The sequence below is a fragment of the Rana temporaria genome, chromosome 8, assembly GCF_905171775.1.
Source record: "Rana temporaria chromosome 8, aRanTem1.1, whole genome shotgun sequence".
Taxonomy (NCBI): domain Eukaryota; kingdom Metazoa; phylum Chordata; class Amphibia; order Anura; family Ranidae; genus Rana; species Rana temporaria.
The window spans coordinates 95,513,184-95,527,506 of NC_053496.1; the positions used below are offsets into that span (position 1 = coordinate 95,513,184).

Consider the following 14,323-nt stretch of genomic DNA (forward strand, 5'->3'; position numbering starts at 1 on the left):
GGGTCTCAGTCGTGTCACGATTAAGAATGCCTATCTGATTCCATTGATTACAGAGTTATTTGACCGCCTCAAGGGAGAAACGGTTTTCACAAAGCTTAATTTGAGAGGGACATACAATCTCGTCAGGATAAAGTAGGGCGACAAGTGGAAAACTGCGTTCAATACCAGAACAGGTGATTATGAGTATCTCGTAATGCCTTTTGGCCTTTGTAACGCTCCGGCAGTTTTCCAAGAGTTTATTAACGATGTCCTCCGAGATTTCTTGCAGTTGAATGTGGTGGTTTATCTCAACAATATCCTCATATTTTCCAAGTCACTGGAGAGCCACCACACAGATGTCTGTCTTGTGCTTCAGAAACTAAGAGAGAACAATCTCTATTGTAAATTGGAGAATTCCATCGTGAATAGGTTAAATTCCTGGCCTATGTCATTTCCACTGCTGGTTTTTTGATGGACCCAGAGAAACTTTCAGCAGTCCTACAGTGGCCTCGACCCATGGGTTTACGTCTTCTACAGCGTTTCCTATTATCGGAAGTTTATTCGTAACTTCTCGTCTCTGGTCATGCCCCTGACTGATATGACCAGAAAGGACTGAAACCCACAGAGTCTCAAGGCTACCTTTGTTTCTGCTTCTGTGTTGGCGCATCCTGATCCTACGTAGCCTTTTATCTTTGAAGTTGATGCTTCTGAGACTGGAGTTGGCGCCCTTCTGTCTCAATGTACTAGCTCTGAGAGCACTATGAATCAGTGTGGCTACTTTTCCAAGAAACTGTCACCTGCGGAGTACAATTATGAGATTGGTGATAGAGAGCTGTTGGCGATCATTTTAGCCCTGAAAGAATGGAGACATCTCCTTGAGGGTACCACTGTTCTGGTTCTCATTCTTACTGACCATAAGAATCTCACATTCTTGTCTGAGGCTAAACACCTCTCCCCCAGAAGGGCGCAATGGGCTCTTTTCTTGTCAAGTTTTAACTACATTGTCTCATTTTTACCTGGTACTAAGAATGTAAGGGCTGATGCCTTCAAGGATACCAGGCACTGGAGGAGCAATCTCCTCCAGAGGATCAGTCTTGGAGGCCATGTTGGCAACCTTCCTCAGAGTTCCTGCTATGCAGGGCTCCAGGCTGGCTAATTCCTCAATGTACTGGAAAAACAGAGTTCCTTCCCACACCATATAGGTCATCCCAAGGGTTTATGAGACATCCAAGAGAGGGAGGAAAGTCTGGGCACAGGAAAAAAAATCCAGATTGGTCTCCAGCAAAACTCTGGGAGAAGTGTCTGCTCAGCTTGCCATCTTTGCCACGCCCTACATGCATTTGCTTTTTTATTTTTATTGCAGTGTTCCCAAATAATGTTAAAGTGAAGAGTATAGCAGAGATGGAATCTTATGATAACATTTTGCTCTCTCATAGTGTGCTCCAAGATAATGGATTTCTTGACAATATTCTAATGGATTGCTACTTTTAGGTCTGACCATTATGAAATGACTAGGTTTTACTGGTACAACACTGAACATAGTATTTGCAGGTATAACATTTTTTTTAACTGATATCCTTTAAACTGCTACAAGATAAGGGTTAGCTCAGCTAAGCAAAAAAAACAAAAAACATACTGAGAACCACTTTTTATCCATGGCAGATATGGTTTGTGTATGGCCATCATTAGTGTACTTAGTATCTAGCAGATGGTTAATTATAGCTGTTATTACAATACAATTACAAAACATATCAAGGCAAATGAGGCACAATCCTTGCTCTGTGTGTTTTTACGGCTCTACTATCAAATGTTTCTTAGAAATGTTTTCAACAGCTACTACTCCCTATAAGAAATTGTATTTATTGTATGTTAATGAACTTTAACTTAATTGTAGGAATGAACTCGATTGATTGCAGGAAAAGATCAAAATTTTATTATATTGATACATCTCTTGGCTGTAACCCATATCCCGCCATTATTCATTGAACGATTGACTGCTTCCGTTGTGAAGGGCACATGTGATAAATTGGGTACAGATTTAAGTGTCCTTCTACTGATAAAACAAACTAAAATAACAAAATGTATTCAAGAGTGTTCTTCCTTTAGCCAGCAATTGTCCTAAAAGGATGCTCTGTAAATATATAAGCATACCATTGAATACATTTTACACAATTTTTTCCACCTTTGCATACATTGTAACAATAGCATAATTTTGCCAAACATTAACACAGCAGGACCGGGAGTGTTATGGGAATAGTTTATATCACAAAGGTTTAACAAGGCCCGTGAATCTATTTTCAAAGCCTTAACGTGAAAATGTAAGCCAATTAACTTGCATTATGTATGAAGTACAAGACTTGATGTTAATATGAAATTCCATGTCATATGGATACATTTGAAACACTGCATATTTATAGAAAGTTAAAGTCAAATTATGTGCTTTTCACAGAAATAAAGCAATACATTCAAAACAATGCAACTTATTGTAATACCTTTCCACTGCAATTGCCACTAGAGTGAAGACAGAGGCCGAAACAGACATTCCTTGCACAAGGCCGCTCATTTTGCACATGATGTTGTCGAAAGGCCACCCTATAAGACAACAACAAAGAAAATGCTATAATATTCAGAAAGATTCTATGTTTTCCTTGGGGGTATGTATTAGTATATTTTACCCTTACTTTTCACCCATAGTACACCATACTGTGATGTGGCAGGGGGTTACTCATGTTTGTGACATCTGACCCCAGTGCTGGTTGGCATTTTATCTGTTATGTTTCGAATTATCAATACTTATAGATTTTCTATAATAATATATTTCAACATTGCTCTACAATTTACAGCAATTAAATTCTTACAGATTTTCATAGCTTTTTGCCTGAAGGGTAACTCCACTTTTGTGGCAAAATAAATTTGCAAATAAATAAAAAATAATAATATAGCGTATACAATTGCAACTCAAGTCTGAGGCCCCATACACACGAGAGGATTTATCCGCAGATACGGTCCAGTGGACCGTATCCGCGGATAAATCCTCTCGAGGATTTCAGAAGATTTCTATGCGATGGCGTGTACACACCATCGCATTGAAATCCGCGCTGAAATCATCTGCCGATGACGTGTCGCGCCGTCGCCGCTATTATGACGCGGCGACGGGCGCGACGCTGTCATATAAGGAATTCCACGCATGCGTCAAATCATTACGACGCGTGCGGGGAATCCCTTTGGACGGATGGATCCGGTAAGTCTGTACAGACGAGCGGATCCATCCGTTGGAATGGATTCCAGCAGATGGATTTGTTGAGCATGTCAGCAAATATCCATCTGCTGGAAATCCATCCCAGGGGAGATTTATCCGCGGATAAATATCCGCCGGAGTGTACACACCATAGAATCTATCCGCAGAAACCCATTTGATGGGATTTATCTGCGGATAGATTCTATGGTGTGTATGGGGCCTAATTGTAGATGAATGTTATTAGAAAGGACATTTCTATTTGAAACGGCAACTTCTTTCATTTTCTGTAAAATGCAATGCAGCTACATGGAGGCGTGCTGTACACAGATGGTGTATAGCACGCCCCCCAGAAACATAATTTACTGCTTGTGTGGTTGGCTCACTGATTTTCTACCATCAGTACTAATACCATAAGCTCATGGTGAATCCTGTGTGTGATTTGTTTGTCGTGATTTGAAATCATGTACTGTCTGGCCTTTAAGCCAACTTGTAAGTGCAGTCTGTACTTCTCACTGAAGGTGGTGCACAACCAACGCAGCAATGCAGAAGGAGAGAGAAGCTGTGAGGAACTTGGTTTCTCTATGACTTCCTGGGGTCACAGGGAGACAGCTGTCCGATTGGACGCTGGCATCCCATGTGACTCCAGCAGACATCTTGGGTCAGGTAGAGTCTAGGGAAAGGTTCTTCTCTTCCTAGCAAGCCTCCTATTTGGGTATGGCCTCACTTAACAGTTCATGGACATCATGGATTGTTGTGTTTTAATTACAGACTGGCAGTCACTGCCTGTGTTTGATGTTTGCTTGATCAGCATGGATGATGATGGATGGCTAAAGGATTAGCTCACCTTTATCAAAAAGCTGCCTATATAGGTAAGAGGTGCTTGTAGATAAAAACAGACTGTTCAGCTGATTAATGCCTTTGCTATAGATATAGGCTATTTGCCTAAAGGCCTGTACACACGATCGGATATCTGATGGGATCTAATACGATGGATTTTTTAATCGGATATCCGATGAAGCTGACTTTCATCAGCCTTGCTTACACACCATCGGTCAAAAATCCGATCGTGTCCAACGCGGTGACGTAAAACACTACGACGTGCTGAGAAAAATTAAGTTCAATGCTTCCGAGCATGCGTCGACTTGATTCTGAGCATGTGTGGATTTTTGACTGATGGACTTTCACACAGACGATCAATTTTTCTATCGTTTTTTTATCCATAGTAAAATTTTAAAACATGTTCTATTTTTTTTCACCGGTCCGTTTTCATCAGACAAACCGATCGTGTGTACAGGGCTTTACTCTCAAAACCTGGGCGAAAGACTCCAAGAGATGGCATAATGCTGTCCTGCCTTGTTGCTAGGACATTGCTAAGACACTCCCAACTGTCACTGCTCATCTCCACCATTATAGGAGTGAGCTCTCAATCTCACTCCTCCATATGTGAAGTCCACTATTTCCTCTGTCTCAGTATCACAGAGCTACTGCAACAGGGGAGAGAGTATACATGCAAGAAGGTTTTGAATCTGCTGGGAATCTCTTAGAAAAGTCTTATGCCTAGTACACACGAGAGGATTTATCCGCGGATACGGTCCTCCGGACCGTTTCCGCGGATAAATCCTCTGAGGATTTTGATCCGATGGAGTGTACTCACCATCGGATCGAAATCCACACGAATTCCCATCGCGACGTGCGCGACGCTGTCATATAAGGAATTCCACGCATGCGTCGAATCATTACAACACATGCGAGGGATGGGTTCGGACGGATCGATCCGGTGAGTCTGTACAGACCACCGGATCTATTCGCTGGAGCCGATTCCAGCGGATTTCTTAGCATGCTAAGAAATTTTTATCCGCTGGAAATCGGTCGGCCCGAAATATATCCGCAGATAAATATCCGCTGGATCGTACACACCAGCGGATCTATCCGCTGAAACCGATCCGCGGATGAATTTCAGTGGATCGATCCTCTCGTGTGTACGGGGCCTTAGCGACAAGGCAGGACAGGATGGTAGAGAGAAGGGATAATATGCTACTAACCCAAATTTTCTGAATAACCTCCTGAGCTGGCAGGTGCAGGAAAAGCAGTCGCTCAGATGCCAGCACGATAATCAATGAAGATGATCCACAACTCCATACATGCTCTTCAATCTTTTTTCAAATTTATTGATACTCTATAAAACAGGTAGTTACAGCAGATGTTAATACGTTTCAGCCATGAGGGCCTTGTTCAGAGTTGCCATCTCTGGGAGGTTTTCAACCAATCTTTGGGAGGTAGGCAAATGACCTACACCCAATGCTGTATCCTGGCCGAGGCCAACAAGGCCCAGGCCTAGGGCAGCACTTTGCAGGGGTGCAGCACGGACAGTGTCCCCGCCGGCTTGCGCTACACTGTTAGGCAAATTAGTTTAGCACCCCCATAAATCGGTCGCACTGCTTCCAGTATGTGGGCGGTTGGCATTCTGCAACTGTGGGGGGGGGGCTCGCTTCTAATTTTTTACCATCCCTGTCCCATTGCAGAGATTTCCCTTCACTTCCTGTCCCATAGCAGGAAGTAAAAGGAAATCTATGCAAATTAAGGGAATCCATCCCCCCCCCCCCCCCCGGCCATCAGAACTAGTGTCCCCACTTGAATATTCCAGGGTGGGTCTTAAACCGCAAAGGGTGGGGCCTTAACAGGAAGGGGTAGGTCATATTTAAATTTGGGGGTGCACGAGTTTAGTCAGGCCTAGGGCAGCACAAAACCTAAATACACCCCTGCCTACACCTATAGCAAAAGGGCTTTATTTAACTTTGATCAAATCTGAACAGTTTGGCCCGGATTCACATACATTGGCGCATATTTATGCCGGCGTAGCGTATCGAATATACGCTACGCCGACGCAGCGCAGAGAGGCAAGCACAGTATTCAGGAAGGCAGTGCTCCCACTCGCTCTCAAATCTACGCTGGGTTTCCTCGGCGTAAGCCAGCGTAGGTGGAAGTGGGCGTGAGCCATGCTAATGAGGCGTGACCCCATGCAAATGATGGGCCAAGCGCCATAGAAGTACTTAAAACGAACGGCGCATGCGCCGTTCCGTGGGTGCATCCCAGTGCGCATGCTCAGAATCACGTCGGAACTACTCCCTAAGATACGACGGATCACTGCCTACGACGTGAACGTAACCTACGCCCAGCCCTATTCACGTACTACGTAAACGACTTAAAATACGACAGCTGAGTTTCCTTGTCCATACCTTAGCATGAGTTGCGCCTCATATATGGGGAATAACTTTACGCCGGACGTACGACTTATGCAAACCGCGTATATTATGCGTCGGGCGCAAGTACGTTCGCGAATCGGCGTATCTCCCTCATTTGCATATGTGCATAGAAAATCAATGGGAGCAGCAAATGCGCCCAGTGTAAATATGCGCCCACGATACGACGGCGAAGGCAAGTTACGTCGGTCGTAGGAAGCCTATTTTTAGGCGTATCTCCGATTGTGGGCACGGCGCACAGATACGACGGTGCATAGTTAGACTTACGCGGCGTATCTCGAGATACATCGGCGTACGTGCTTTGTGAATCCGGGCCTTTGTTTTTATCTCCAGTCATCACTTACCTGCATAGGCAGTTTTTTGGTAAAAGTTAACTAACCCTTTAAAAGGACGTTTGTGGTTTCAATTTCAACCAATTACCGTATACTGAAGAAATCAGGGCTTTTAAATATTATTGTCATTCTGCTGCGTGAACACTGTTTTGTGAATCCTTATCTGTGGGGATAAATAAGGCGTTCAGCTGCTTTTACTTACAGAATCCCCCAAAAAAAAAGATTTGTTCCCTGTTGGTCAATGAATACTAATGTTTACCTCACCTCAGATATACAGTTGTGCTCATAAGTTTATATACCCTGGCAGAATTTATGATTTCTTGGCTATTTTTCAGAGACTATGAATAATAACACAAAACTTTTCTTTCATTCATGGTTAGTGTTTGGCTGAAGCCATTTATTATCATTCGACTGTGTTTACTCTTTTTAAATCATAACCACAATAGAAACTACCCAAATTATCGTGATCAAAAGTTTACATACCCCAGTTCTTAATACCGTGTACTGCCTCTTTAAAGCGGGAGTTCACCCAAAAATAAACTTTCTGCAGTTAGATCCAGCATACTGCTGACATCTGCAGTATGCTGGTCTTTTTTTCTTTTTACTTTGTTACTTATCGTTATAGCAGTAATTCTTCTATGCCTCCGAGCAGGGATTACTTCCTGGTATAGGCGTTCCCTTCAAGACAAGCAAGTTGATTGACAGCCTTCGATAGCGCGTCACAGCTTCCGAAGATACACGAGTGACGCTCGGCAATTTACGGCGCCTGCGCAGCCAGCTCTACACGGCAGGCGCAAGCGCTGTAAACAGCCAAGTGTCATCTCGGCTGTTTTCGGAAGCCGTGACGCGCTATCGAAGGCCGTCAATCAACTTGCTTGCTTTCGAGAACGCCCATTCCCCGAAGGATTCCCCGCTCTGAGCCATAGAAAAAATACTGCTATAACGATAAGTACCAAAATAAAAAAAAAAGACCAGCATACTGCAGATGTCAGCAGTATGCTGGATCTAACTGCAGAAACTTGATTTTTGGGTGAACTCCCGCTTTAACATCCATGACAGCTTGAAGTCTTTTGTGGCATTTGTGGATGAGGCTCTTTATGATCTCAGATGGTAAAGCTGCCTATTCCTCTTGGCAAAAAGCCTCCAGTTCCTGTAAATTCTTGTGCCTTTTTGCATGAACTGCACATTTGCGATCAGGAGACTGAGATGGCCACTCCAGAACCTTCACTTTATTCTGCTGTAGCCAATGACAGGTCGACTTGGCCTTGTGTTTTGGATCATTGTCATGTTGGAATGTCCAAGTACGTTCCATGCGCAGATTCCTTGGCTAATGAATGCAAATGTTCCTTTTTTGATAACATACTGCATTCATCTTGCCATCAATTTTGACCACATTTTCTGTGCATTTGTAGCTCACACATCCCCAAAACATCAGCGATCCACCTCTGTGAAAAACATATTCTAAAACCCTAAAATTAGTGTAATAAAATATAAGCAGCGCTGTAAACAATGTAAGATGAAATATCAGTTTTCACAGGTATTCACCTCCGTGTTTCACAGTAGGAATGGTGTACCTTTCATCGTAGGCCTTGTTGACGCCTCTCCAAATGAAGTGTTTATGGTTGTGGCCAAAAAGCAAAGTTTTGGTCTTATCACTTCAAATGACTTTGTACCAGAAGTTTGAGGCTTGTCTCTGTACTATTTGGCGTATTGTAAGCTAGATACTTTGTGGCATTTGCTATGCAGGAAGAACACACAGTTAACCACTTGCTTACTGGGCACTTAAACCACCTTCGTTCCCGGAGCAATTTTCAGCTTTCAGCACTCTCACACTTTGAATGTTAATTACTCAGTCATACAACATTGTATCCAAATGAATTTTTTGTCCTTTTTTTCATACAAACAGAGCTTTCTTTTGGTGGTATTTGATCACCTCTGGACTTTTTATTTTTTGCGCTATAAATGAAAAAAGGCGGGAAATTTGGAAAAAAAATGAATTTTTCTTAGTTTATGCGATAAAATTTAGCAAAATATAAATTTTTCTTCATAAATTTTGGCCACAATTTATACTGCTACATGTCTTTGGTAAAAATAACCCAAATTAGTGGATATTATTTGCTCTTTGTGAAAGTTAGAGAGTCTACAAGCTATGGTGCAAATCATAAAAAAAATATCACACCTGTTGTACCGGTGCCTATCTCATTTCTTGGGGCCCTGAACACGCCAGGAAAGTACAAATACCCCCCAAATGACCCCTTTTTAGAAAGTAGACATTCCAAGGTATTTAGTAAGATGCATGATGAGGTTTTTGATGTTGTAATTTTTTCCCACAATTCTTTGCAAAATGAATATTTTTTTTTTTTTTTCCCCCTCACAAAATTGTCATTGTAATAGGTTATTTCTCTCACATGGCATGTGTATACCACAAATGACACCCAAAAATACATTCTGCTACTCCTCCTGAGTATGGCGATACCACATGTGTGAGACTTTTTTACAGCCTGACCACATACAGAGCCCCAATATGCAGGGAGCACCATCAGGTGTTCTAGGAGCATAAATTACACATCTAACTTGTTGACTACCTATTACACTTTTGAAGGCCCTGGAGCACCTGGACAATGGAAATGCCCACAAAGTGACCCCATTTTGGAAAGCTAACACCCCAACGTATAATCTATGAGGCATAATGAGTCTTTTGAACGATTCATTTTTTTCCAAACGTTTTTGGAAAATGTGGGAAAAAAATGAAAACGCATTTTTTTTACGCAAAGTTGTCCATTTATAAGATATTGCCAACACATAGCCTGTACATAGCAAAAATTACACCCCAAAATACATTCTGCTACTCCCCCTGAGTATGGCGATACCACATGTGTGGGACTTTTTCACAGCCTGGCCACATACAGAGCCCCAATATGCAGGGAGCACCATCAGGTGTTCTAGGAGCATAAATTACACATCTAACTTGTTGACTACCTATTACACTTTTGAAGGCCCTGGAGCACCTGGACAATGGAAATGCCCACAAAGTGACCCCATTTTGGAAAGCTAACACCCCAACGTATAATCTATGAGGCATAATGAGTCTTTTGAACGATTCATTTTTTTCCAAACGTTTTTGGAAAATGTGGGAAAAAAATGAAAACGCATTTTTTTTACGCAAAGTTGTCCATTTATAAGATATTGCCAACACATAGCCTGTACATAGCAAAAATTACACCCCAAAATACATTCTGCTACTCCCCCTGAGTATGGCGATACCACATGTGTGGGACTTTTTCACAGCCTGGCCACATACAGAGCCCCAATATGCAGGGAGCACCATCAGGTGTTCTAGGAGCATAAATTACACATCTAACTTGTTGACTACCTATTACACTTTTGAAGGCCCTGGAGCACCTGGACAATGGAAATGCCCACAAAGTGACCCCATTTTGGAAAGCTAACACCCCAACGTATAATCTATGAGGCATAATGAGTCTTTTGAACGATTCATTTTTTTCCAAACGTTTTTGGAAAATGTGGGAAAAAAATGAAAACGCATTTTTTTTACGCAAAGTTGTCCATTTATAAGATATTGCCAACACATAGCCTGCACATAGCAAAAATTACACCCCAAAATACATTCTGCTACTCCCCCTGAGTATGGCGATACCACATGTGTGGGACTTTTTCACAGCCTGGCCACATACAGAGCCCCAATATGCAGGGAGCACCATCAGGTGTTCTAGGAGCATAAATTACACATCTAACTTGTTGACTACCTATTACACTTTTGAAGGCCCTGGAGCACCTGGACAATGGAAATGCCCACAAAGTGACCCCATTTTGGAAAGCTAACACCCCAACGTATAATCTATGAGGCATAATGAGTCTTTTGAACGATTCATTTTTTTCCAAACGTTTTTGGAAAATGTGGGAAAAAAATTAAAACGCATTTTTTTTACGCAAAGTTGTCCATTTATAAGATATTGCCAACACATAGCCTGTACATAGCAAAAATTACACCCCAAAATACATTCTGCTGCTCCTCCTGAGTATGGCGATACCACATGTGTGGGACTTTTTCACAGCCTGACCACATACAGAGGCCCAACATGCAAGGAAGACCAACCGGTGTTCTAGGGACACATAGCATACACATGACAAGAATTACACACCAAAATACATTATGCTAAGCAAAGGGTAAACAAAAAATGTACCTGTGGTTTTAGTAGCGCAGTTGTCCACGGGACGATAGCACTGGTCCAGGCAGCAGGCAGGGACTTGGTCAGCAAAAGAAAATGCAATTGTCCAGGCAACAGGCATGATGGCATAGGTCCTACAGGCAGCAGGCAGAAGTAGGGCCTCGTTCAGGACAGAATGGGGACAGGGGTAGAGGCTTCTCCCACCCAAATCTCTTTGAAGCCTCTGGGCAACCAGACCCTAATCTAGAATGAGAAAACAAAAACAATAGTTTTCTTCATCCAGAAAAACAATTCTGGAGCCCCTCACATGTGAGACCCCTGTGCTTTGAATCCCACTAGTCCACTGGCAGGGTAAAAGATCAGTCCAAGAGGCAGGCAAAAAGAATGGTCAAACGGTCCAGGGTCAGTTCCAGATCAGGCAGAGGTATAAACAGAATCGGTAGGCATAAGCGTGGTCAAATAACAGTCCAGGGTCAGTTCCATATCAGGCAGAGGTATAAACAGAATCGGTAGGCAAAAGCGTGGTCAAATAACAGTCCAGGGTCAGTTCCATATCAGGCAGAGGTATAAACAAAATCGGTAGGCAGAATCGTGGTCAAATAACAAGCCAGGGTCAAATACAGAGCAAGCAGAGGCATAAGGGGTGTAAAGGTAAATGGCAGGAAGTGACTAATAATTTAGTAAGGAATGATAACGGCGGAAACAGCCGTCTATGCAGAGGCCTGGTTGGGAAGGGCATTGGGCACAATAAAAACGGGTGTCTCTTCTCACTCCATCTTTGGAGCACACCCGGCATTTTTTTTGGGAATTTCGGCCTGTTGGTCCGGGAGGGATTTTATCTGGGAAGTGGCGCTCGTAGAGTCGGCTTACCACATCGGATCGAATGGTTGCTGGTGGGTTGCTGGTGTATAAAAGGGCAGTGGTGATTTCCTCCTGGAAGTAAAGGTAGGATTTGGGTCTTGGAGTGGATTTTCGATATAATACGTACGTGTTGTATATGGCCAAATTGAATAAGTAAATTGAAACTTTTTTATACCACTGGTATGATCGTCTTGTGGAAAGGTAGGGCTCGATCATTTGATCATTGAAATCGACACCCCCCATGAACTTATTGTATTCGTGGATACATTTAGGTTTCTGGATTTGCCCATTCCTCCTTCTGATGGTAACGCATGTATTGTTGTGGATGGTAGAAAGCACGTACACATCCCTTTTGTCCCTCCATTTCACGGCCAGAACTTCCTCATTGCGTGCACTCGCCGTCTCCCCTTTTCTTAGCTTCTTGGTGATGAGGCTTTGAGGAAAGCCCTTCCGGTTCGACCGTACGGTGCCGCATGCGGGTGTCTTCTTTCTATACAAGTTTCGGAAAAGGGGCAAACTTGTGTAGAAATTGTCCACATACAAGTGGTAGCCTTTCTCCATGAGCGGGTTTAGGAGTTGCCAAACAATTTTCCCGCTGGTTCCTATGTAGTCTGGGCAATTAGGGGGGTGTAGCTGGCTGTCCTTTCCTTCATATATGTTGAAGGCATAGGTATATCCGGTGGCACGGTCACATAATTTGTAGAGCTTCACTCCATAGCGGGCCCTTTTGGAGGGCATAAATTGCTTTATGCCGAGCCTGCCAGAAAATTTGACAAGTGACTCGTCAACACAGATGTTTTGGTCCGGGGTAAACAACTGGGGGAAAATTTGGGAAAAATAATCTAGTAGTGGCCGAATCTTATAAAGTTTGTCAAAATTTGGGTCATCTCGGGGAGGGCACTGGGTATTGTCACTATAGTATAGGAATCGCATGATCATTTGATATCTGGACCTGGGCATTTTTGAGGAAAAGACGGGCATGTGGTATATGGGGCGTTTTGACCAATATGAACGTACTTCGTTTTTGTGGTTTAGTCCCATACAGAATACGAGGCCCAAAAAAATGTTAAACTCTTCCACTGTAAGGGGTCTCCATTGGAAGGGACGGGCATAATAGGATGTGGGGTGACTGGAAATAAATTGTTGGGCATAGAGATTGGACTGGGAAACAATTGAGGAAAGCAAGTCCTCAGTAAAAATTAAACTGAAAAAATCTATTGGGGCAAAATTTTCTGTGTCCACTTGGACTCCTGGCTGGGCCGTGAAAGGGGGAATGTTGGCTTCTCCTGAATTAGGAGGAAGCCACAAGGGGTACTGAAGGGAATAGGGAAGGCTGGCATGGGACCTACTGGTACGTGACCTTGCTTGACGAGGTGTTGCGGTTCTGGTGGATGGCACAGCGGTGCTGGTGGATGGCACAGCAGTGCTGGTGGATGGCACAGCAGTGCTGGTGGATGGCACTGCCTCCTTAGCAATACGCCTTCGTCTGGCGGGCGGACCCTCTTCCTCCTCTTCTTCCTCTTCTTCCTCTTTCTCCTCTTCTTCCTCTTCTTCCTCCTCTTCCTCATCTTCCCCCTCTTCCTCCTCTTCCTCATCTTCCCCCTCTTCCTCCTCTTCCTCCTCTTCCTCTTCACTGCTAACTATCGGCTCATAGTCAACATCAGATCCGGCGTCTGACCTTGCGGAGGAATCCGAATGGCAGGGCTCCCCGTTGCTCTCGTCGGCCGCAATAATTTCGTATGCCTCCGTAAGTGAAAAAGATCTTTTAGCCATGACAAAAGATGGCACGTGGCACTGATGACACTGACAGGTGGCACTGACGGCAAATGGGACTGGCAGATGGCACGGGCAGATGGCAGATGGCACTGATGGCAGGTAGCACTGATGGCAGGTGGCACTGATGGCAGGTGGCACTGATGGCACTGATGGCTGACGGCACTGATGGCACGGGCAGATGGCACGGGCAGGTGGCACGGGCAGGTGGCACTGATGGCAGGTGGCACTGATGGCTGACGGCACTGATGGCACGGGCAGATGGCACTGGCGGCAGGTGGCACTGATGGCTGACGGCACTGATGGCACGGGCAGGTGGCACGGGCAGGTGGCACTGGCAGGTGGCACTTTTGGCAGATTGCACTCTTGGCAGATTGCACTTTTGGCAGATTGCACTTTTGGCAGGTGGCACTGATGGCAGGGGCAGGTGGCACTGATGGCAGGGGCAGGTGGCACTGATGGCAGGGGCAGGTGGCTCTGATAAATGCACTGGCTGGTGGCACTGGCTGATGGCACTGGAGGGTGGCACTGTAAGGTGGCACTGTAAGGTGGCACTGGCAGGGACTGTGGGTAGTGTTTTGTGTCACTCACTGTTTTTTTTTTTTGACTGTAACGATGGATGCACTGTAAAAGGCTTTCTCTCCTCACACGCGGTCTGTGTGTAAGGAGAGAAAGCCGGCGATGAGAGAT

General features: G+C 44.1%; 1 protein-coding gene across 1 annotated transcript in view; it reads right to left on the reverse strand.

The window, feature by feature from the left end:
• NPFFR1 (neuropeptide FF receptor 1) overlaps nucleotides 1-14,323 on the reverse strand; it is a 237,096-nt gene that overhangs the window by 20,184 nt on the left and 202,589 nt on the right. The window contains exon 3 of the mRNA XM_040362322.1: nucleotides 2,472-2,571. Within this exon, the coding sequence (XP_040218256.1) occupies nucleotides 2,472-2,571 (100 nt within the window). The remainder of the gene's footprint in view (nucleotides 1-2,471; nucleotides 2,572-14,323) is intronic.